General features: G+C 44.8%; 1 protein-coding gene across 1 annotated transcript in view; it reads right to left on the bottom strand.

The window, feature by feature from the left end:
• The window catches only part of LOC311313045 (aryl hydrocarbon receptor-like), a 29,825-nt gene extending 5,449 nt beyond the window's left edge, over nucleotides 1–24,376 (bottom strand). The window contains exons 1-4 of the mRNA XM_084443069.1: nucleotides 23,987–24,376; nucleotides 17,972–18,159; nucleotides 3,491–3,597; nucleotides 2,626–2,715 (exon numbers count right to left, since the gene is read on the bottom strand). Of these exons, the coding sequence (XP_084299195.1) occupies nucleotides 2,626–2,715; nucleotides 3,491–3,597; nucleotides 17,972–18,159; nucleotides 23,987–24,045 (444 nt within the window). The 5' untranslated portion in view covers nucleotides 24,046–24,376. The remainder of the gene's footprint in view (nucleotides 1–2,625; nucleotides 2,716–3,490; nucleotides 3,598–17,971; nucleotides 18,160–23,986) is intronic.
• Nucleotides 24,377–26,403: the final 2,027 nt, after the last annotated feature.

The following is a 26,403-nucleotide window of genomic DNA, read 5'->3' as shown; positions in this document are numbered from 1 at the left end:
ATGGCCTGCCAGTCTCCAGCTGAGTACACCAGCGCAAGGTCGTCTGCATTTAAGCATACTTCTTGGAGACTGTGGTCGGCAGGTCGTAGGTGTAGATGTTATAAAGGAGCGAAAAAATGTCCTCGATGTCTTGAGTCATCACAGTTACTTGGTCTACGGTTGATCTCCCGCATCGGAACCTGGCCTGCTCCTGTGGGAGCAGCGGGTCGATGATTGGTTCGACACAGGCATAGATGAGACACTCGAGGATCTTGAAGGGATACATAACAGAGAGATGGGGCGGTAACTCTTGGGGTCCCCTTCAGCTTGTTCGGCTTAGGGATCGCGAAAACTAGGGCACTTCTCCAGATTTTGGGGATCTTGAGTTGGCGCAAGCAGGAAGAGAGGAATGCTCTTAACCAGGACTTCAAGGCAGGCGCAGCATGGAGTATAAGGTCCGGGCAGATAGAATCAGGCCCCGGAGTTTTCCCTGGCTTTACATGCTGGAGGGCAGCAGCGAACCCCTCCGGTGTGAATTCACCGGAGATGTTACCGCCGCTGGGAGTTGTGGCCTTCCAGAGGTCAGACACTTCTTTTGCCACAAGATGTGACGATTTGCGGTCTTTGCCCTCGTTTGTCCCATTTTTCACAAATTGTGATGCAATATTGTTTGCAGAGATGGGGCAGTGATGGGGGGAGTGTCTAGACCTACCAGTGAGATTGTTAAGGATGATCCATGCCTTGCGGCTGGAGTGTGAGAAGTTGAAGGAGTTAATGGCCTCTTCCCAGCACTCTTGTCTCCTTCGGCTGAGTCTAGACATCAAGGCTGAGGCAAGTCTGTCTGACTCAGCTCCAGGTGGGGGGAGGGGGGGGGGGGGGGGGGCGGAGGAAGGCACAGTAGAGACTCTCACACTCCGCATCCCAACATGGTTTGTAGCTATTGCGACGTCCACGTGGGATGGATTTTTTCCACTTTCACCAGTATGCCGCAGAGTTCCCGGTACGCCTCGTCCACGTTGTTGGTGTTGTGGTGGTGGTGGGAGGCACCTCGTGGATCTATGGGTAAGGAGGCAGTAGCGTTTCCAGTTGTCCTTTCAGAAGTACCATCGCTTCACCGGCTCGCTCGGATGAGGTCCACGAGTTAAGGCATGGTAATCAGCGATGGTCGATGTTGGGACCTCGGGAACTTTCCTAGCACACGTCTATCAGGGAGCCAGTTATCAACGCTGACGCTCGCAAATGCCAAGTCAGGATTCGTCCCAGTTTTACAGCGACCTGAGACAAAGCTGGCTGCGCCCTTGGGATCGTACAACAAGGCAAGGCTGTTGTTAGCTGCCCAAGCAGCCAGGTTTTCTCCGTCGGATGTGTTGGTGCTGTACCCCCAGTCCTCGCGCTGGCAATTTAAGTCGCCAGTATAGAGGCAGGGGTGAGGGAAGACTGGGAGATGCACTGGTGTGATTCGCGAGGGCGTAGGCTTGTAGACGTTGACGATTAAAAAGCCGCCAACGTCCACGCACAACCACTCAATCTCCAAGCCAGTCGGGGATTGGTTGACGAGAGTCCAGTTGAACCTTTGATGGACGATGACAGCTATCAGAGGCAGATGCATCTAATAGGCTGCATAGCAGGGAGGCGGGACAAATCTCTGTCTCATCACCTATCAGTACCCAAAAGAAGTCCTGTCTAGCCTGGTTGGATGAGCAACCTTGAACCACGTTTGATGACTTTAAAGGCAGCCATTTTGAGAGCGATTGTAACAGGAACAGGAAGTCATTCCAAGCGACTTGGTTACAGCCAGCCAGTCAGGTCGGACATATATTATGTTTCCTCACTCTTGTTTCAAAATCTTGTCTGATGTTATGAGTTTCTGGTACAACACAGTTCAGTGACAGCAGATCAAAGACTTGCAACAGTATGGAATACAGATAATGACCAAGAGCATGAATGATAGAAAACACATGTTCCACGATAGATGTACCACGGTAGATGGTGGACTAGTACTGTACCGTATGTACAGTACAACGATGGAAACTCCCTTAGTCTGGGGGGAAGACAGTTACAATTAAGAGGCAGTCTATGTATACTTAATACTGTGAGCTAGAAGAAGCTTAGCTCCAAATTTTGCTACAGGATCTCTCCTGCAACAATTGCCTATTTGGGTTAGGTAACAGGTGGGTGAGGAGCTTTGAGGATAATTGAAAATGTGGATGTGTGCCGAGTTATGCACTGGGCTGTGCTCTCCAGCAAAGATAGGGCATTGTTCCTGCTGATTAACAACAAATGTTGCCCTTGGCTCTCTTTTTCTCACTCTCTCTCTCTCTCTCTCTCTCTCCGTCTCTTTCTTGCCTCTCAGAGGGGCTGGGTCATCTCAGGCATGAATTCAACAAAAGCCTGCTACATCCATTTAATGCCTAAACTGCCATGCTTCTCCATGGAAATCCATTTCATAATTTCAAGTGCTCTGCATGTGGAGCTCCACATCAATCTTGGTGAATCAAAATAATTGTCCCTTTTCAGTTGGGCTTATACTATGTAAAGACAGTTAGTGGTGAAAGTTGAAAGGGGGTGGGGGTGTTGAGTGATTGATCTGGTATTTGATAACACTGTACTGTGTTGAGTTGTGATGAATGAGGGTGTGTGTCTCACCTGATGGAAGCCAAGGTATTCTTGGATGGTGGGGGAGGAATAAAACACATACCCCTCTGCAGATACCACCAGCACAAAGCCATTCAGAGCCTGTAAATACAACACAGTGAAATCATGACCACATAAACACACAAGCACTTCAGCTGTGAGCAACATAAACAAACACGTCAATGACAGCACTGCAGGCAGGAGCACATTTTGTTCAATTGGTAGTTTTGGCAGCCTGTGTACTACTCGCCCAGGTTGCCAGATTGGGCTCTACCTCGGCAGGTCTCCTGCACGCTGGTGATCACAACAAGCTCAGTCGTGAGACAAGAAACCAAAACCAGTCAGCGCTCGGCATGAAAATATACCTGACGTGTGAGGGTGAGGTAACACTGTGCCGAGCACAAGGTAGAGTGTACATTTTGTTTAGTGAAGTAAACCGTGACCAGTTGTGGTCAAATAACGACAGGACAAATTGTTTCACCTGTCACAACCTCCTGAATGATGGTCTGGGAACAACTGGATTAACCGACAAACCAACAACACCTGACTCTATTTACACAGGCGTCATCTCAAGTCTGTAAATCCATCTGTCTTTGAGTCTTGATCTTTCTCTCAAGAGCCAACATTAATATTACATCATTGTGTATTATAACCCATCATAGGCAAATATGACATACTTATAATCATGTTCCACTATTACAATCTTTACTTTTGTCCTATCAGCAATTTGAGTAAACAGACAAAAGAGTGAAAGCTAGCATAATGACATCATGAAGGGTTAATATGCTATTTGCTTTTTATATTTGTATAAATATATATTTGTATATGCTATTTATATTTGCTTTGTCCTGAAGTGGATTGTGTTATTCTCTGGTACCTGGAGCAACATGTCTCCTTCTGAGATGATCTTGGGGTCCATCCCATTCCCAACCATGCTCAGGCCATTCCCACCCGGGAACGTGACACTGTTCTTGTTCATGGTCGCTGCAAAGAAGAGAAGGGAGTGGACAGGGAGAGGTAGGGAGGAAGGAGGGGAGACAGAGCAAAAACAAGTTCCCATCAGCACACGCAAGAATAAAGCGTCAGGGTTTTGGATTGTTCCACTTTCACTCTGAGTTTATACACTTGACTGAATCCTCAGCCAGGCTTCTCTTTTTTCAGTTGGACTCGTTTTGGGAGCTTTTAACAAAATACCAGCTCCTTCTCAACTTCTCCTCACTTCAAAGCATCCTTCATTCCTTTCTTTTACATTCTGGCCACCGCCACCCATTCTGCCCTTCACCCAACCTTCACTCCTCCAGCCTCCATCACTCCTCTCATCTGCTCTGCTGACACCCCCTTCTGCACTCCCTCCCTCCCCTCTCACATCTGTCAATCATCCATCACTCTTCGGTCACTCCCTTGTTTTATCCCATTACTGTCTGATACGTCCTTCACTGACCTGTCCTCTCCACTCAAACTCTCCCTATTGACCAACTCCACAATCCCCCCATCCCCACAGTGGATTAGGAGACTAGAGTGGAAACAACTGGCATGTGCTGGATGACGTCACCAGAGAGCGCTCTGCTGTCGCTGTGCCGGTTTGAAGCTTTGCCACTGGTTAAATGAAAATCAGGGTTCTGTAAGGAAATGCCATCAATCATGATGAATACAGAAAAGTCTACTTTTCCCCCTTCCTCTAAATGACATAATGTAATGTTGGTGGCCATTTGCACACATCTGTTGAAACATGCACGCACGCACACACACACACACACACACACACACACACACACACACACACACACACACACACACACACACACACACACACAAACACACCATCTCATTCTAACACTATACTTGTTTAGTCTGTAACTCTATGTTGATCATATGCTGTTTTGCAACAAGAACACCATCATGTTGTGGGTGTTGTGAGAACCAGATGGACTCCAGCCGCTCAGAAGACTCCCTTAGCAATATGAATAATGCATATTTGTAATGCATTTCAAAAGCAGAGTAATATTGGAGAAAGATAAAACAGTGATTTCATTGCATTTTGTTTGAAAAGCATGGCCGTGCCAAGAATTTACTTATTCAACGCAGAAGGCATCACCAAAAAGGAAATATTATTTCACTTCAAAACAAAAGTCCTGTCCAATATGAACACTGAACTCCAAGGTAATTACAGTAAACTGCTGTAAACCAAGCCCTCAGGGAATCAGAGTTGTGTTTGCTACTGAAAGGATCCAACATGTGCTGTACCATCCAGACATACAGCAAAGACGTATGAGGCGTCCTCATCTTTGCTTACTATTCCACCACAGAGAACAGAAGTTAACATGCAGAATGCTATTTTTTATGTTAACAACAAATAATACCGTATACTCTGAGAACCGTCATGTATATTTGTACATGTAAATGGACCGCACTTAGATAGTGATTTTATCCAAAGCGCTTTACAATGAAGGCCTCTCATTCACACACACATTCACGGCAGCTATATGCAAGGTGCTAGCCTGCACATTGGGAGCAATTCGGGATATAATATAATACTCTTATCTCTCTGCTTTCTTTCTCCCCACCTCTGCTTTCTGGGATTCTCTATGAGCCTGTTGTGCTAAGTGCTCACTGTGCTTTGCTTTATGATTCGCTTAAATATCATACTATGACTACAAGGATAGCTAACACGTAATGGCCGACCATGTAGGCAGCATCTCTGTAACTATTTGTACACTCTACTGATAGTCATGTCTCTCCTATGGAGTATTTATCCCATGTTTATTGCTCTGTAAATGTTCTTAGCCGTTAGACAAACATACTCCAGGAGCTTGCTCGATCGTCTCGTTGAGAGAGGTCAGGGAAGAATTTTTACAGCTCACCTTTCTGGTCCCCGGGTGAAACTGTTTTTTTTGTGTCCCTCTGGAATATGTAGGGGCGGGACCTATGCCCCCCCCCCCCCCGATTGCTCTCTGTAAAGCACATTGTGTTGCCTCTGTGTATGAAATGCGCTTTACAAATAAAGTTTGATTTGATTTGATTTAGCTTGCAACACTCTAAAGTTAGGAAGCTTACTTCCAGCCCTATATACAATGCACACACACACACACATGCGCACACATACACACACACACACACACACACACACACACACACACACACACACACACACACACACACACACACATACTGTACACACACACTGAGCCCACCCAATCTCTAGAGCTCAGAGAGAGTAAATACTTGCAGGTGAATGGAGCTTTTGTTTCCCCCTCATGTGGGAGCGGGGGTGCATCATACTGTAGGTTGCAGAGCAGGTTCTGACCTGCAGAGCAGCTTCACACACAGAGAAAGAGACAGAGAAAGAGACAGAGAGAGAGGGAGTGAGAGAGAGAGAGGGAGAAAGAGAGGGAGTGAGAGAGAGAGAGAGAGGGAGAAAGAGAGGGGGGGAGAGAGGGAGAGAGAAAGGGAGACAGGTAGAGGGCTCCCCTCGACCCCAGACGCAGGCCGGAGCACAGGAGAGCTGAGAGCAAACGGCAAGGCTGCACATAACAGTGCAATAAACAGCAGCAGCTAACAACGGAAAGCGGTGTGTGGGTGTGTGTGTGTGTGTGGGGGGGGGGGGGGGGGCACTGGCCGAAGAACACAATGCACAATTCACCACTGGGAAAGAAAAAGCAGAATGAAAACAAACACAGTGCCGCTAAGGGGCCGACCTCCTCACGCGATCATGGAGCAGAGAGAAGAAGAAAAAAACCTAGGGGGGTGTGTTAGATCGGCCAGATTTGGGGCTTGGATTTGCATGCTGTTTTATTTTTTTATTTTTTTTGCAAGAGAGCGCATGTGTGTGTTTGTGCTTGTCTGTCTCTTAGTTTATCTGAGTGTGATTTTAAAGGCTGTACATAGGTCCTAAGAGTTTTTAATTGGGTCAGGGTTTTGTCTGCATTTTGTCCTCTGATGTGAGGCTATGTTTAACTGCATTACTATAATGTGTTTGTGTTTGTGTGTGTGTGTGTGTGTGTTTGTGTGTGTGTGTGTGTGTGTGTGTGTGAATAAGTGTGTGTATACAGTATTTGTGTGTGTGTGTGTGTGTGTTTGTGCATGTGCGTTTATTTATGCGCATCTCTAAATGTGCATGACTTAATGCAAGTGTGTTTATATTCGCTCGGTGTGTGTGTCTGACTGGGTGTGTGAGAGAGAGAGTGTTTGTGTAAGTAGTGTGTGAGCTCTTGCCAAGAAGAGGAGGCGGGGGGGGGCTCGGGGGCCCCTACCCCCTAAAAAACTAGCGTGACTAGAGTGGACGGAGCAGCGGGGGAGAGGCCACATCCTGGGATTTTCCTGTGGCGGCTTCTCAGATAAGGGAAGCGCTCTTGTCGGTATTGCTTACAAAAGCCCTAGGGACCTATGTGGGAGGAGGGAGTGTGTGTGTGCGTGTGTGTGTTTGTGTGCGTGTGTGTGTGCGTTTGTGTGTGCGTGTGTGTGTGAGTGTGTGTGTTATTGTGTGCAGCCTGCTAGATCAGTCCTGCAGCGATGAGAAAACCTGTCTTTTGGCACAAAACCCAGGTTTAACACAATCAACACCTGACACTGCCAGATAGTGCACTGGACTGTTTTTGCAAGCGTTAGTTTGTGTGGTCTCACATGAACAGAGCCAAAAAAAATATCCCTGGCATGTATCCAGCTATTTCCAGATCCAGTTTCCCCTTTAATCTGCTGAGATCCATCTTAGCTTCAACTCTCTGCTACAGTAAGCATACTGTATGTAAAAAAAACAATCCAACAACATCAAAACAACAACAAAACAATCTACTATTGAGAAACTATTTTTCCAAGATTACTGTAATGACTCTAATGCAAACACATCCTTCTAATACCTGTCTATCTACAGTATCTGTGATGTAGGACACATTTGCATGCAGTATATTTGTTAATGAAAGCCTTGGTTGGTCACAGGATTTTACACAGTGTGCAGAGAATGGACCTTAATGCAATACCAACTAGAAAAGATCTCTGGATTTAATTCAATGATATGTTGATATCTTCATACCACTGAGCAAAAAACGAAAAACATGACGGGCACTCATATACTACAGCCGATTGTCTATTAAACTCAAACTTTTTCAGAGTGCTTATGAAACCTGACACTGCTTGAGAGGCCCACATACAGTAGACCATCCAACTGTGGCTTAGTCTGTCATAGACAGGTCATTACAGGACTCACCAAAGTACAACAAGCTTTTGAAGTTTGTCTGTGCACTTCACTCCAGGCAAACACGCTCGTCGTTCACAAAATGAGGCCAAACAAGTCCATTAAAAGATTTGATATATTTTCCGACAGTATGTAATTAAATGAAATTCAAAGACAGAGAAAGAAGAGGACGGTAAGTGGAGGGAGAGGCCAACAATTTGGTTTGACTGTTAAGGGGGCTCTGGAGCATTTTAATGCATAATAGACCTGTCTTCAACAATGTAGTAGTATACCATCTTATCATCTGCAGTATAAAGTGCAGTGTAGAGTAGAGGTCTTCTCGGGTCCAAAAAGACGGACCCGAACCCGAATGGATCCGATAAATTCGTTCCGAGATCCGACTGGATCGGATCATTTGAAAAAAATATATATACCGACCCGAATTTGTCCCGAGACATTACAGACCCGATCCGATAAATGTCCGAGAGCAGGAGTAGGACAGAGACCCGAGTTCGGGTCGGGTCGGCGGATCCGACAGACTATTTAAAGTTGCTACTAAAATGCCACACTGCTAAAAACGTTTATCAGGTCGTAGTCTCCCTACAACATATGGTAGCCTCATACAATCAATCAAATAATCGATCAAAACAGAAAGACCTAACGTGAAGAACTAGTCTAGGCTATATGAAATCAATCGCTATTTATAACAGCGCCTACTTTCTTCTCCTCTTTGTTGACAATATGCATGAAGTTGGCCCAGACAGAAGAGGTGCCGGTGGGTTTGACCTCTTTATATTCATTATTCTGTAACTTTAGTTTAACATCAGACAAGCTGCTAACGGTGTCCATCTTTCTTTGTTTGCTATTTTCCCCGCTCTGTCTCAACTCGCAATCACGCATGCGTTTCTCTCGTGAGATTCAGCGCTGCGCGCCAAAAGAAAATAATGATTAAAAAAAAGAAACGATTCAGCGCTGCGCTGATCACGGATCTTCTCAGATCCACTCGGGTAATACATATAATGATAAACAGACCCGGGACCGACGGTAATAGAATGGGATCCGACCCGGACCCGACTGACCATAATAAAACGAGGAAACGTGGACCCGAACCCGTACGGGTCTCGGGTCGGGTCTCGGGTCCCTCGGGTATACCCGACCCGTGAAGACCTCTAGTGTAGAGTATTTATGGTTGAAGGACCTGTGTACTCTGTATGCATCAGATGGGGAAAGAGGCAATGTTGACGAAATAAGAGAGACACTGAGTGCAAGCCAGAAAGAGACCGAGTGTGAAGTGAAGAGAGTTTGAAAGGAGGGAGGTAGGGAGGGAGGGGGGGGGGAGCATGCCAGCTATGCATAGGGGAATATTATCTTGATTTGAAAACATTTAGTTCCAGCAGATCCAGTACACAGATCTCTGTTCTCACGCAGATGTGCAGGAAAGGGTGGGTGCTAACTGCAAACAAGAGCCAATCAGGTGGACCACAATGGCCATAGGATCATCCTCCTGTCACTCAGGCTGATAAATGCCCCCATTACTTCCATGTGTGGAGTGAGAGGAAAGATGCTCTGCTTCCTATCAACCAGCAGTGCAATCTAGGTATTTTGGGAAGGGAAATGACTTTGATTCGATTGTTTGTCATTAGGTTTGAACTGGCTGCCCTATGGTGTTCATGTTTTGTACCGTTCCTTTGTCAGGGAACTAGGGGTGTCCCACCCATATCCCGACAAATCAAGTGATGTGGGTAAAAAGTAAACAAGAAGTCATGCTGGTCTCTTTAACCATCACCCATAAGGTAGCTATGTTTTCATTTGAGCCAGGCTAGTTGGGGAAGGTATAGGTTCTTGTTTGAATGATAGTCAAGCTAGTTTGTAGTATTCAATCAGACACAAGGCGCTTATACATTGGAATTGGACCGTTTTGGTGCTGGTGCATGCATGGAGGAAATGCTGCTGGAGGGAGAGTTTATCCGAGGACGACCAAGAGAGAACATTATCCTATGTAAGGTATTACTTCGTTGCTGAGGTCGTGTTCACACCTTGTGGCATCCTCCCTGCGGCCGGGGGGCGGGAGGCTACCCCAAGAGAGCGCACTGAAGGGCAGTCCCAGCACAAGACACCCCAATTCAGTGCCGTGGACAGCGTGGCCAGGTTGTAGCACACCTCAGGCCAAGTCAGCACCATGGACAGCGAGGCCAGGTTGCAGCCCACCTCAGGCCAAGTCAGCACCATTGACAGCGCAGCAAGGTAGTGCTGATTTAATTTAATTTCAAACCTTTACTTATACTTATGAATCACTGAGGTTTCCCTTTACAGTGATGACAAGTTTACACAGACACAAATCAAATCAACCAAAACAAATGCAATGTACAATAATAATAATTAAAAACAGTTACAGGTTGAACTACATACTGTAGGTCTAGAGCCATGGACTTAAACTCCGTGACTGAAGTAAGGACCTCAAGCTTTAGAGTCTGTTGTAACGTATTCCAAGTAGCTATAAGGAGCATCATGGAAAAAAGCAGCCCTTCCAAGTTCAGAATGCACTCGAGGAACCCTGAGAACAAGCCAATCATTAGATCGAGTCTGGTAGGTGCCAAGGCTCCAGTCCAACAGAGACAAGATGTAAGGTGGAAGTTTACCAATAATGGCTTTGAAAAAAAACAAATACCAGTGACAGTTACGCCTTAGAGAAAGAGATGGCCAGCCCACTTTATGATAAAGAACACAGGGGTGAGTGTCATATCTATCACCCATAATAAATCTTAGGGCGGAGTGGTAGACAGTCCAAGGGTTTCAAGGTTGTCACGGAGCATGTCTATAGATAGTGTCACCATAGTCTAATGACTTTTGCCCTTGGCTCCTCTTGGGTGCATAGGCCATTAGTCTATTACAGATAGAAAAACAGCTTGAACAATTATTTTCCTACTGAACATACGGTAGATGCACACACAATGGCTGTGATTACACCACTTTCTTCCCAAGTTATGGTTTTTTATCAGGATATATTAATTTAGTATTTTTTATGTAGATCTGCTTCCGAGTAGGCTGCTTCCACTATTCAATTTTGCGCTAGTTTATCCTGGACATGAAGGCTATCCCAATGATTTAAATAAATTAAATTGCAAACACTAGTATTACGTAACTAGATCATAATCATCTTTATTGAGGGCCTATAGTAATAATCCAAATGATAACATGTGGCCTACATAATGGCATGGCAAATGCACTATTAATTTCCAAATTGCAAAATGTAGCTAGCATCATAACAGCTAAAGTAAAAGGATTAAAATGACAATATATAGCCTATTTTCAACTTGTACTGTAGGCTAGAAATTGTGGAACTTGGTTCATCAAACAATGACTTGTCCAGCAATCAAAATCATTCCTACATCTGACTTCTTCCGTTTCTCCCCTGCATGCCTTTTCTCCTCCTGGTATGCCTTTTCACAGAATACAAGTTGGAATACAAGTTGCTGTCTTGCCTGCGCAAAGACAGGTGCACTGGAAAAAAAAGGCCTACCTTTTTTAACGCATAAAATCATACGCTTGAAAAAACACAAAAAACATGCATCCTCACATAACCGTTACACCACCCTTGGCCATAGACAAACCATAAACACACATCCCAAAACAGAGCATGCAAAGTTTGCATCAAGGTTGTGTGTCCACATAACTATTTTGTTTTTATCCGAACTCTTTTCCTCTTGTTTGGGAAGCTGTGTCATCTTTCCTGGCTGACATTTTAATGTTGATATTTAGAAATTCCACAATGCCCCGTGGCTGTGACTCACTGCCCCTCCACCCCCACCCAGTCTAACTGAGACTCCACAGCCTGCATGTCTGGGACTGTCTAACAATGCTTGATTCTGGACGCCGTAACATCCTGAATTAGCTCATAATCTGTTTATTATGGCTTAAGATAAATTGACCGATCCCTTGTGGAAGTTACTAAAAGTCACAGTAAATCTTGGAAGCCAAGCCCAACTGCAGCCAACTCAAGTATCAAAGTTAGAACATGAGGCATAGTGGATAGGCAACGCTGTGGGCCAGAGAGACCAAAAATATGAGCCTTCCACCAAACTTGAGTCTGAAGAAATGAAAACATCATTAAAACCGCTTCCCAGTGGTCGTTTGCCTTCTCACGATATTCTGAAAGTCGAGCCTTGCACTGAGAGCCAACAGGCAATCCTTCAATGAAAATAAGTCCTGTCACCTCAGTAAAACGTCCTTTTCTCTGAGATGTTGATATTGGTTTGACAGGTGAATTATACTTTATAGACAGTAAAGCAAAGGAAGCAAAAAGAAGGACGTGTCCTTCAAGAAAATGCCATGATGATCAGTTATTTACGACCCAGAACAAACAAGGGAAGACTTCTCCAGTGATCTGATGACTTCCCTTCTACAGATGCTCCTCCTTCCCGCAAATGGAAAACCTCAGCCAACGGTGAAGCATTCTGTGTGTATGTGCAACAGGCATTTCGCATACATTCAATTACAAAGAAAATGATGTCATCTCACCAGTTATAATGACTAACAGACGTACTGTACTGTAGGATGTTTTCAATGAACTTCAAAAGGCAACAGATTTAACAGTGTGACAAAAATGTGTCACCAACAGAGTCCAAAAACGGCGCCAAAATATCTTGCATTGCCTCACATTGTCACAATCAAAACACAAATCAGTTCAGTTGGCCAAGGCACAAATCATTTTTTACATAAAAGATGCAAAGAATGACAACACGTTTTCCTAAATGTTACTATAGCATTTTTTTTGCCTTTTCCCTTGGTCATTAAGATGATTTTGATCATATTCCGAACCTTGTCTCCACAAGGGTCATGGATACATTTGTATGTGTGACAGCCCTGCGCAATACGTGCAAATTGGTTGCTGCCGAGTGGTTGGGAAAGATCAAGAATAGTCATGCATCTTAGCTTGCAGTTTCAGAAACATCCTTTTTTCTAACTAGCACTTGTTGTAGAAACTTGGGAATCCTGTTTTTTGACTAGTCGTGTAATCGGTTACAAAACCACTGTCTAGTCGTCAGTGAAAATAGTTGCTGCGCACATCCCTACTCCTAACACTGGAAGGACACTGCAAACCAAAAAGGCCTCAATTGCTGTCAGGTACCTGGCAGTCATTTGCAAGCTTCGGCAATAGGCAAGCTACACTTTGTGTAGTGTCTGGGAAATCAGCCTCTCGGAAGGAAAATAGAGACAATGAATAGCGCCACATTGACTGATCAAAGCCTCTCACTTTTACAGCAGAGGATCTGAAGAATAATACATGATCCGATTTATAAATGACACACGTTCTGGCGGCCATTGTTCTCTCATATCAAATGAGAGAACGAACAAGCTGACAATGCAAGCCAGCTCCTTTGAGTGCGGGTTCAAAGCCATTGTCAGTTGGCCGTCAGCAATGTGGCACGCAAGGACACCGTTGGCATAGTTGCTATGGTATTTCAACTGGTTGACCCTCTGAGTTGCGACAGGTGTGTGTGGTTTCAGGTGTAGAGCAACCGCAGGGTACACATGCCAGGGGAGAGGGACCAGAGGGTGGGTCAACCAGACCCATACTAGTAAACAAATGGCCTTACATTTCTCCAGTGCCATCTAGCTGCCCCTCACTTAAAAATGGCATCATGGGAAACCACTGACGGAACACATTGTAGTGTGACATGCAGCCTCATATTGCAGGAAGTTTCTTCTTTGCATGTGAGGCACTGTACACCAATGTAATTTGAAGGAAATCAATATATCATGCTATTTTCATCAAGATCTCTCGACTGATTGTCCTTGAGCTGTGCCAGACTCTTGATGAAGATATACGTAGGTCATGTCAATCTAGAGCTGCACACATGCAATGTTTACTACTGAGGAAAGTGTGTGTGTGCAAACACTGTTTCACTGTGCTGTATAGGGCACTCATGGCCTACATAGCAGATGGACTGACAAACTACTGTATGTGCAATGACCCACATTCTCATGTGTCAAATCTTCTGTCATTCAATCTCTCCCATACACTTGATATACTGTACAGTCTTTCTGAAACTAAGCTCGACACATTTCAAGACCTTGATGCTCCCTGTGTCTCCTCAAACCTGAGCAAAGCTGCTTTTAGTTAGTTCACTTGGGATGAACTGCAAAGCATTTTAAAGTTGGATCATGTAGTCTTAGTGGGGTCTGCGGCACAGCTGTTTTATTGAGAAATTGTATTGCAGACTGTAGCTGTGTTCAAAATCGTTCCCTTGTTCACTCACTCCCTATTCCCTATGTAGTGTTCCTCATATGGTGAACTACATAGGGAACGATTTAAAGGTTTTCGGACAGTACATGGAACGTCATTGTGTCGGATATTCATGGATCACGTAAACAAACCAATCCCATAAAATGGTCAATAATTTAACAACAAATATGGTGGCCATTGAGGCGACAATTATTTGGCAACCTAGATTAACGGTTTGCGGACATTGTAGCTACATCTGCTGATGGAAAAAATATAAATTTTTAGCAGATATCTTAGTTAACTTACATCATGATTGAACTAGCTATCGGTATTTTTAAATCATATATGTGGTAATTATTAAGTTTGACGAATTTACAATGTAGCTAGCTAACTAGCATTAGCCCAAGTTGGCAGCTTCTGGTCAGCGATGAGAGACGGAACTCCAGCCCAGCTGATAACCCTCCGTCGAGGGAAGGGAGGGTGCATCAGTCGGCTGTGATCTTTGGAAGTACCATTCTACATTATGTCTGAATACAATATAATGGCTATTTCTCAATAAAGAATCCCTCTAGTGCACAAGCAACTCCCCCAACGATAATAATGAGAAGCACAAGCTGGCAAGTGGAAAAGTTCAAGCATATGCAACTATATTTGTGTTTGGCTGAGATATGAATGGGACATAGGATGCAAAACTAGCAATTGCCGATCGGCTACAGCTGTGTCAAACTCAGCTGCTTAAACAGGTGATGCACATTTACTTCGTGAAATTCTCCGATGACCCCGCCGTTTTGGGCTTATAATAGCTTGAGATCAGAACACAAGTGTAGTTTTGTCAACTATGGTGCTGTCTGCTAATGGCAAGCTGTAAAGTTGCAAGACCATGATAGCCAGTTAGCTCATGACAGCAGCTTCCATAACATTAACGTTAGCCGTCGGTGGCTAAAGCAGTTAGCTAACATTACAATGATTCCTGTAATTATTTTGATGATGTTGATTCAACTTCTGTTTCTCGGGCATAAACAGAGGCAAACTCAAACTTGCATTAGCAGCAAAACAGTTAGAGGAATCATCGTAATGTTAGCTAACTGCAGCCACCGATAGCTGCCGTCTTCTTCTTCACGTCTTCTCCTTCGGTAAAACATGACAGCGTTGCATTGTGGTATACGGGAGAAATTGTAGGGTACATCGTATGTTCACTAGAAATCAACGTGAATTGTGGGTATTTTGTAGGGGACTATATAGTGAATGAAATTAACCGTTGAGAATTCGAACACTACAAAAAAATGGCGGACCCACTATATAGTGCACTAGTGCACTGTGAACTGATAGCTGCGGGTGACAGGAAGGACATGGGGAAGTAGAGGACACAGACTCCAAGAGGAGAAGGAGGAGGAGGAGGAGATTGAAGATGAGGAGGAGGCAGAGGAGAAGGAAGAGGAGAAGGGAGAGGAAGAGGAAGAAGAATAGGGAGGAGGAGGAAGAGGTTTGAAAGTGTGCAGGTTTGGAATATCTCCCTGCATTTTTTGACCTTTAGCCTATGACCTAACAGGCTGTTGGGAGGAGAGAGGGGAAGGCGGGAGCTGACACGGCTGTCTCTCACTTGAATAAACAACAAAAACATAGGTATGCTTATGTATGGGCGAAAAGGGCAAACATGATTTATGGTTTGAACCTTTCTGTATGTACTGTGATCACATACAGGTATGACAAAACACATTCATAATGATACCTACAGTGCCAAACACACACACACACATAATCTGCCTCGTCAAATAGTAGTGGGTAATTGATTGGTAATATTGATGACTTTTTCTTCTATATGAAGTTCTGTACAGAATAAAACATGAAGATAGTTTATCCAGGGGGGAATATCAATGCTTTCCCTTCATCCCTGGAGCGAGTTGGGCGAGGAATACAGTATGTGGGAGTATGTGTGTGTGTGTGTGTGTGTGTGTGTGTACCTGGCAGAGTGTGTGTACAATAAGAGTGTAGGATTTTGTGTGCCTGGCAGAGTGTACAGTATGTATAGTAGGAGTGTGTAGGGTAGTATGTGCTTGGCAGAGTGTTTGTAGGGGTGTGTGTAGGAGTCGGTGTGCTTTGCAGGGCAGCTCTGAATCAACCCTGTCTGTGTGATTTCGAGGCAGTAAAGAGAGGTGACACAAACTCTGTGTGTGGTATAAAATTGGTGACCATGGTCTATGCTAGTAGTTCTGGAAATATGTATGGATTTTCCACAGTCTAAAATAATGCATTCGCGTCTGTATTTTCGTAACTCTTCCTGCCCTAGGCAGCAACAAGAGGCGCAGAAAGTGGAGAGGGCACAGATGAGATCACAGTTCATAGATTTATGAGCTGTTAGAACTGGATTTAGAGTGTAGCTCTCTACAGCTGTCTGTCTGAGGACAGTCCCAGACCGGCACTGTAAACACTAGGCTGATGATTTTAAGAATGTATAAGCGTGTCACACAGACTCGTAAAGAGGAAACACAGCTTGTCTTGAACCGGTGGTCATGGCATTCCTAAAATGTGTTGACTCCGCCCTTTGCCGTTGCACCCTCTTACCTATATTCTTGTTCTTTCCCACGGGGGGAAGCGAAACGCCTCACGACAACACGCAAGCTCTCGACAAGATGTTGACACTTTGACCGGATGATTCAAGCTAATGATAAAGTTTGTTGGTTTGTACTTATTCAGGTGATTTGAAGGCTGTTTTGTTTAAGTTGCGGGGGAGGGGTGCTAAAAGCCAGGGTGACGAAGCCCTGTGGCTCTCTGAGGAAGGACACACAGACTTACAGGATATGAGAGGGAAGCCAGTGGCGCCTTGATAAATTAAGTGCTTGTGTTATTTTATGCAGATGACTCACGCCTGTGAGTCATATGATTCATCATCAGGCCTTGTACATCGGTTAGAGGCATCATAGCCAAACTCCTGCTCTGAGCAGGGGTTTGCCCACTGCTTTGAACCAAGTCCTTGTTAAAAAGCAACCAGATCACTGTGCCTAACGCAATATTCAATATCAATACAGGTCCTGTTATACTGTATTTATTTCACCCTAATATCACAAACTTCATTCTGTTCAGAATGAAGAGCAGGGAGGTGCTCTTTTCCTGAAATCGGCATTCCTGAGCAACATGCTGAGAGCTTGCACTGTCCCATGTACCTGCTCCAAAACGTTCCCCTATCAAAGCACATCAACACCAACAAAAAGTGAAGGGACATTTGATGAACTGACATCACCTACTGTACGGTACGTCGAGGGCCTGGAGAAATAGACAACTGGAGATACGAGAGGCATGTTTACATATTTAGACTCAAACCCAATAACATGGCTTTTGTTTAAAACAAAAACCACACTATGTTTAGTTAACATGTTGAGGCTTTGGCATGTTCAAATCTCAGAGGTTCTGTAACATTGAGTGATAACACGGAAGTACATCACTGGATGGTTTTGTTGTGGTCTAGGTTGCACAGAGAAATGGCTTCAGAGACTCAAAATGTGGGTGGGGCTTAAAGAAGTGTGACAGGAGCAAGCCTGGGCACAACTAGAAAGGTATGGATGCAACAACAGTCTGATTTACTCTTTTCCATGGCTGATCACCTGCCAGCCCACGGAGGGAGAGCAGTCTTTCAGCAAGATGGTAAAAATAGCAGCATAACAAAGAAAGGCAAAACAGGGCTTTCAGATGTGTTTATACATGTGACCTTGTTCAGAAAATTAGCATCTAATGATTTCTCTGTCGGAGCCAGGAAAGAGCACTCTAACTGTTGTGTTCTGAAGAATAAAAGGTAAGTTTTGTACATTCTAGGTCAGCCGAGAAATTGCTAGATATACATATATGTGTGTTGATTTTTTGTGTTGTCAAGGTTTACACACACAAATTTTCCCAACTGTATCGTTCATTTGGGGTTTTGTTTGTCTGGTTGAGTAATCCTTGACCCAGACCTGACCTAGATCTAGACTTACCTTTGAAGAAGCTCTTGACCTTCAGGTAGCCCACGCTCAGGCGGAGCACAGACAGCTTGTCCAGCCGGGAGCGCACGTCCTCGGGGAAGGGCAGCAGGCCGGTCAGACGGTCCAGCTCCCCGTTCAGCCGATCCCGGTGTCGCTTGGAGGGGTTAGACTTGGTGCCATCGGACCCTGGGAGCTTCTTACTGAGGGGCCAAAGAGACCACACTACTGATTAGAGCACTGGAAGGGATTATGCTCATACTAACTGGGATCATCATCATACAAGCCTTCATACTGAATAAGGCTACTGCAGAAGTGGACAGAAAGCTGATACAATGATGACAATGTCCTATTAATGACTATACCAGTCTTATACTACAACTGACACAATACTATGGTAGAGCCACTAGCAGACTCAGTTCACAACAACCTGCAAAGTACTTACTCATTGCTCATGGATACATTCTATATTTCATGAGCTTGTGATGCTTGGCAACAGTCATGTCTACTAAAGGCCTTGTCGTGATGAAACAAGAAGCATAAAGCATGTAACAGTGAAAACATTTCCGAAAGCCTTTTCAACAGACAGGAGGATCTTAAAATAATATGAACCACAACTGAATCACTTTGGCGGGCTTTGCAACAGACCTCAGCAGTGTATGACGTCCCCAGTGGCGTTTTGTATGTGACGCATGCTAATAAAAGATGACCAGTATTGAAATCCTAGTCAGAGCCCCAGTCTGGTGGCATTGGTGCAGCTCCAATCCCCGATGGAGGAGAGACAAAGCATTCATAAACGTGACTAATAAACACCGCCGCCTGGGTGAGTCATTCTACCTTCTATCATTAGCTGAGCGAGAGATGAGTCAGACCAGACAGTGGGAACACCTGGGACCTGAGACCTGGCCTGGGGCCTGAGACCTGGCCTGGGACCTGAGACCTGGTCTGAGACCTGGCCTGGGACCTGAGACCTGGCCTGGGACCTGAGACCTGGCCTGGGACCTGAGACCTGGCCTGGGGCCTGAGACCTGGCCTGGGACCTGAGACCTGGTCTGAGACCTGGCCTGGGACCTGAGACCTGGCCTGGGACCTGAGACCTGGCCTGGGGCCTGAGACCTGGCCTGGGACCTGAGACCTGGCCTGGGACCTGAGACCTGGCCTGGGGCCTGAGACCTGGCCTGGGACCTGAGACCTGACCTGGAACCTGAGACCTGGCCTGGGACCTGAGACCTGGCCTGGGGCCTGAGACCTGAGACCTGGCCTGGGACCTGAGACCTGGCCTGGGCCCTGAGACCTGGCCTGAGACCTGGCCTGGGACCTGAGACCTGGCCTGGGACCTGAGACCTGGCCTGGGACCTGAGACCTGGCCTGAGACCTGGCCTGGGACCTGAGACCTGAGACCTAGCCTGGGACCTGAGACCTGGCCTGGGACCTGAGACCTGAGACCTAGCCTGGGACCTGAGACCTGGCCTGGGACCTGAGACCTGGCCTGCTTCAAATAACAAACCATAGAAAGCACCCTAGCTGAGCTGCTATTAATCACACAGGATGTGCATACAAGAGAAGATGGATTTCCCTTTGCTATGAATTCTCGATGAGCAGGTAAATGGACCATATAACAATGTACAAATGAACAGTCAGCACTGACCATATAGTTACTCACATGCACTTTCTGATGATTGAAATCAATCAATTTATATAATTTATTTGTATCTCTGAGTTTCCATTTAATACAGAAGGGAAAAGCCAGATAATGAGCGGTGTAACAGATGAAATACAGTAAGGTCTGCACAAGCACCTACACAAGCAGACACCTCAATGGAATGAAGAACACAGTGCAACCTTGAATCTGTCTGTCTGAAGTTCTTCTATCACCGTGTCAAGACTGAGAAGTTCCTACCTGACCACTGGCTATTCACAGGCTTGTGTTTGTTTTCCTGAGCTCACTGAGGCTGTTCACTCGAAGGGCAACAGGGGCATGATAAAGTCTCAGGACCACCCTTGTTGAAGGCCAAAGTCAAGTTTTATGAGACTCGGTGGAGACACATGTCATTAATTGCAAATCAGACACACATGCTGAGGCTCCACCCAAGCCTGCTGGGAGAGAGAGGGAGGAAGAGGAAGCGAGGCAAGGCCTCGGCCGTGGGAGTCAGGAGGTTCCTATCTCTGGAACACCTGCTGAGAAGAACCACAGTCCACAGAACTAACAGTGGACCATCACGGGACCTGGAGAAGCTCTCAGCGTGGCTAATGAAGATCTGGGTACACTCTTCAGGTGACATTTTCAGTGTGCTTGACAAAACTGTCATTTAAGCTATTACTAGGCTTGGGGATAGGAGTGTGGCAGTTTGCTAGCTTTACTGAGTTGATTGTGCAACACTATAGCACAAACAAGCTTGGTAGAACAACATGGCGGATGCTCCAGAGGACATGGCCTTCAATCCAGGACTATGCTCAACCTGGCTGTGGGGAACTGGCCCTCAGGGTCTACAACGTACACCGCAGGCCCACGGCACGGCAGGGCGTCCACAGCTGCTGGATCTGAAGGCCAAATATCACCAAAACCACCAAATTCCTCTGGCACATGAATTGTCTTCTCTTTCAAACTGCAAAGGCTCCATCTCTTCTCAGAACATGGGGGATATAAGTCAGCTGTAATTTCGGACTCCATTTACAGTATTTGTGGATGTGGATTTCTTCTCCCTCTTGAATTGCCTGCAGGGGATTTTGTCCATAACTCAATTCCCGGCCTTAAACCCAAGCGGTATCTTCCCAGAAATAGAGTGAGACTGACCTCACTTTCAAAAAATGCCTGCCGAGACAAAAGCCAGTATTCAGACCCATTTTTTTCCACCTTAAGTTGCAGTGCATCATGGGACTGCACAGGCATCAGGGCAGTCATTGTTAGAAGAGCGGGTTTACCTCATCTCTCATCTCTCTCTCTCTCTGGGATGGCCTATTTAAAGAGCAAAGAGACAGGGGCTGAACTCAAAGACCCTTGACTCTGATTCAAAGAGACTCATGATGCAGTGAAGAAGTTGTAATGACACTGGCATGCTTTTGTCTCCTAAAAGTGGGTGGTGTGGTTATCATTACTGTAACTTTGACTTACACAAGGCTCAAAATACAAAATGCACACACACACACACACACACACACACACACACACACACACACACACAAAAATAAACATTATAAGAACCACACATGTATAAAAGTGTGGCACATAAACACATGCAAAAAACATTTGGAATCCAGCATATTCCCCCACAGTAGACACCTATACTCCGGTATGTGTGTCAGTGCAAACTAGGCAGCGGTAAAAGGATAAACCTTATTTCAGAATATATGTTCTCAGACGGCTCCTTAACTCCTCACTTCCCTCCTTTTTGGTGTCCTGAGGTGAACCTTAGCATTCCTTCCTCCTAGTCACGGCTACAATCGATTTATCCGCTTCCTCTGCTCCCTCCTAGTCCTCCATCTCTAAACCCCCCCCCCCCACCCATTTCTCTCCCCGGCCTCGGAGCTGAGGGGGACAGTGAGGATCTCATGCCCCCCCCACCTCCCCTAGTCTGACATAGAACTGTAACACCAGCCTGTAGGATCACTCCTTCGGTCCTTGATACAGATTCAGGTTCAAACAAGGCAGACAATGTGACTTTGAAGTGTGATACTACCAAAGTAAGGAGGGTACTGACCTTCAAGTATTCTCAAGAGCTATTTTTAGTCTCACATGCACCGAGAGTAAAGCAACGCTTATGGTAGCAGAACTAGATATATTCGTTGATGCTGGGTGTTGAGGCCTCCCAGTAGATAAGAAGAAAAACAAGGAACAATGACCCACTATGTTATTGTGCAGTCAGTTTGTTTTGGCTTTCTGCCACGCCTCTATCAGCTAGTCTGTGTGTGTGTGTGTGTATGTGTGTGTGTCTATGTGTGAGGGTTTCTCTAATCTCTCACACACAGACACATACACACACAATCACGTCCATACAATCACTCCCGCACACACACACACACACACACACACATGCATGCACACACTCAAACGCGCACATACACACCTGTCCCCTCTTAGCACAGTGCTGTTGGCCAAAAATAAAGTTGTCACCAATACTCTCATAATGAGATGTTTGTAGCTTCCAGAGACAGATGAACCATTGTAATGCCATACAAATATCAACTTCTACACAGTGTACTGTATGTTGTACCAAAACTCTGTGCTGCTGTACACACACAAGCACGCACGCACGCACACACACACACACACACACACACACACAATCCCACAATTTCCCTTCCCACAGGGAGTTTAACGAGGAAACAATTAAGCCATATTTTCACACAGTTGGCTGTAGTGGTAATCACAACAAGATGTAGAAATGCCTAATATAGATATTTAATATTTGATACCAGGTAGGCCATTTAACAATGTAAGTACACTGTACTGTAACTACTGTGTAACTTGCTCCATGTGATGTTCAATTGTATGTCTTACGAGACCATAAACATGACCTAATGTGGAAGAAATACAGTAACTACACATCTAGAGGACCAAACAAACCTCCACATCGACCGATTGATTTGGATTAACATTGTAATAAGCAAAGTTTTAGACTTTACAAATGATAAAATGCTTACTAGCTTACTCCATAGCACATGGGCAGATGCTTATAAAAGCAGGTCCAATGCAAAGAAAGAGGGAGACCACTGCACAGTGAGAAGAGAATGGGAGGTAGAGGGAAAAGCACAGACTGTAGATGGCCAGAGGTTTTTTGGAATGCCACTGAGTGACCACAGCCTTTTTACAGTCAGTCTCAATGGTGCCTTTGTGCTGCCAAACCCAGATGGCTGTCCAGGAAACCTCATCCCTCTCTGCACAGCCCCACATCTCCATAAACACAGAGACATCTGCACAGGCCACCTCTTTATTTTGGGATTCATACTGGGAACAGTCTGTTTGAGGGAGCTATGATATGAGATGGGACTCACACACTAGGCCACAAACGGACAGGTTCCAGCCATCTAGATACACACACACACACTCACGTACGCACGAACGCAGAAACACGCACTGCGTGTCAACACCGCCTTTTGGATAAAGCCATAGCCTACATATATGTTCCTTCAGTTAGCGTTTTGAATACGTTGTGGTACACAATGTTTTAGAAAGCGTGTCTTTTGAAAAATTGAAAATGAAATAATTGTAATATAAACGCCTGCCATTAAATATGTTAAACGGAAAAAGTAGGAACGACGCAAGTGTGTTTCCATAATGAGAAAAAGCCCGTATCAGATTACAATAACATAGTTGAGGCCAGCGAGCCCGCTCCCCCGCCCTCCTGAAGCATCGCGTGAGAGCAGCCGACTCGCAAACTTGATTGTGATTAATGCAAGAGTCCTGTTTCCATGCCAGACCCAAACTATACACGAAATAAGGTGACCCTAAAAGACCGAGAGGCACGAGTCTGTCCAGGCGCACACACTTCTTTACACAACAAACGCTTTTCCTATGCACATGTTTTAGAGTAGCCTATATTATATATGAACTATAACTACCTACCAGAAGAGTAGGCTATAGACCTACGGTATTAAAGAGGCAGAAGATCCTATGTTTTGTTAAAATGCAGAAATAGCCTATCTGCTGAAGGCTGACGATGACAGGGATATACTTACATATTGACCAAAATTTAATTAATGTTTTCACTTTTTCACTTTCTTTTTAGCAATTATTACTTCCTTATTTAACGATTTATGCAATACATTCCTTATCATAATGACAATAAAAAAGTCAACACTGTAGGCAGCTGCATTCTGTTTTTGAGACACAATTCTCTCTCTAAAAAAAAGTAGATTATAGGCCTACTTTTATGCTACTTTTATTATGCTAATGCACAATTGTTGCCAAAAACAGAAAGCAAACAATGTAGCCTACAACAGGCGTTTTTAATATCACCTTAAAACGTCGTAAACTTAGAAGGCCTAGAAACACTTTCATACAAGATGTCAGAGAGTGAGATGTATTCTTACGGTTTTTGAGCAGGCTTCTTCCTCTTCTTTACAGCATAGATTCCAGCGTTACCCAACATGATGACACTTCTGCTGCTCCAAGTAGACTAATGTTCAAAAACAAGAACACAACTTCCACTCTGCTCCGGACTGACACTTGTAGAACCAGACATGTGCACAAAAAGCCCCTAAAATGGAGATGGTTCAATGAAATGCGGATACCCGCAGCGCGATGAACATCCAAGAGATCAAACCCGACCGTGGTCGATGTGCGGTCACCTATAGGCTACATTCAAATGATGAAGCAAGTTTTGGAAAGTTCTCCTTTCAATACAGTTCACGAATGTGCTATGTGCTCGATCGCAGCATATTTTCTTCAGCAATCAGTTTATTCAGCTGCAAAACAGTCTATTTATTCTGTATGATCAGTTTTTGCCTAATGCAACCAGATCCCTAGGACACTTTAGGAGCAGACAGCAGAGTTCGCAGCAGGTAAAATTGTCCTATCATTGTTGGCATGGGGCGTTTTCAGGAAATCATATCCACACTGTAAGAGAGGCTTTTAAGGTGGACCGGCTCAGACAGAACGGAGAGATAATTATGGAGAGCAAGAAATACTCTCTCCGTTTGTGGCGTGTGTTAGGATGATTATAAACAGCTCTCTTCATTGGACCTCATATGTTTGACTGAAACTTTCAACATTGTCGCCACATGAACAGAACACCCTGTTTACAGTTTAGTTGAGAACAAATTTGATTTCTTTAATGTTGCATCCAAATGTGATCGTAATCTTGGCATATTTTGCAAAGTAGAAGAATCCAAATGAGATTGAATAGCCATGGTCCTTAGGCTACTGTACACGCTTTCACAAACCAGGCCAGGTCCAGCCTGGCTTATGTGCGTGGCTTGTTTCTGTTCAGGACTGGTAGAACGGAAGCTAGTCATGCCACTGAAATAGCTGTGAATTGAAATTACATGAAATAATGTCTGATAAATTAAGATAGGTCTTGTTGCCTGGACACATCAGTTTCAATCCTTCCAATGCTAATCCACCACAATAAGAGCGGGATAGCCAGTTGGCTCATGAGCTCACAACAACTAGCAGCAGCTTCCATAACATTAATGGTAGCAGTCAGTGGCTAAAGCAGTTACACTGATGATTCCTGTAACGTTAGATATTTTGCTGCAATTGGTTCAACTTCTGTTTCTTGACAAAGGTAAGGGATAAAAAGATTGGAGTGAAAGGATGAACGCGTGTAGGTTTGGGGTATAGTCCCATAAAGTAATCCCCACTGGGGCCTTGAACCTCGGTCTCCCGGGTGGGAGTCCAATGCTCTCTCCCCTACTCTACTGTGCAATGGGTTGATTTTGGTGTCCTTTATTTTGGTGTGCTGGGGCTACTGCCTCTTGCGGTGCCAACAGAGAAATACAGGTCAACATTCAATGGAGGGAGGGAGGGAGTGATAACCGGACAAACGCTATCCTATGGCCTCTGGCTTATAGCCACACACAAAAAAAGGTTTCAAATGGGTCCTTGGGTGTCCCTGCTGAGGAATGTTCCAGGATAGCATACCATAGAAAAACACTGTAATTTTGGACTATTGTTGAAATAGTTGTAAAACTGTTTTTGTCCCCAAGGCGTGGACAACCTGAGAAAATAAAATGGCTCTAGATGGTAAATGGATTGCACTTATATAGCACTTTTATCCAAAGTGCTTCACACAACAATGCCATGCAAGGTGCTAGCCTGCTCATTAAGAGCAATTTGGGGTTCGGTATCTTGCCCAAGGAGACAGGATTTGAACCGCCGACCTTGGACAACCTGCTCTGCCACTGAGCCACAGCTGCCTCAGCGCATATTAACAGATTTGTTGTACCTTTTATCTGAGAGTATACACCATAGAATAGAATAGAATAGAATAGACTTACTCCCCCCCCCAAGAGTTTGATGTATGGCAATCAGATAAGAACTTCAGGTGCAGAATCTCTATTGGATCTCTATCTCTATTGAATCTCTATCTCTAGGTCTATTGGAATACAATATAAGAAGGATTAAAATTGTATTAACTTCACTTTACATTTGCTAGTTTTTTTTTTTTTAGGGTTTTCCCAAAATTTTTGAGGATCCACACCCGCTTTAATAACTATCAAACCAACTGACAATACAATATAATGTTAACGTGTAATCATAACCCTATTGTACATGCATAAGAACAACTTATGTAGCATGACACATGACACATAAAAGGTCACAAGTGTGTCCTCTCAATACATACATGCATGACTAACGGGACATAACTACAGTCAGGTACTTATGACAGGGACATCACACGACTGTGTCTGTATAGTAATATTAGCAGTACTATACATATCCAAACCTTTAAGAGGTGGCTAGGCCCACGTCTTTCGGTGGCTTAAGTCATGTTTGCTGGAGGTGG

This window comes from Borostomias antarcticus (genome assembly GCF_949987555.1).
Source record: "Borostomias antarcticus genome assembly, chromosome: 9".
NCBI classification, from domain to species: domain Eukaryota; kingdom Metazoa; phylum Chordata; class Actinopteri; order Stomiiformes; family Stomiidae; genus Borostomias; species Borostomias antarcticus.
Note: the sequence above shows the minus strand (reverse complement) of the source record. Positions and strands in the feature narration are given on the sequence as shown.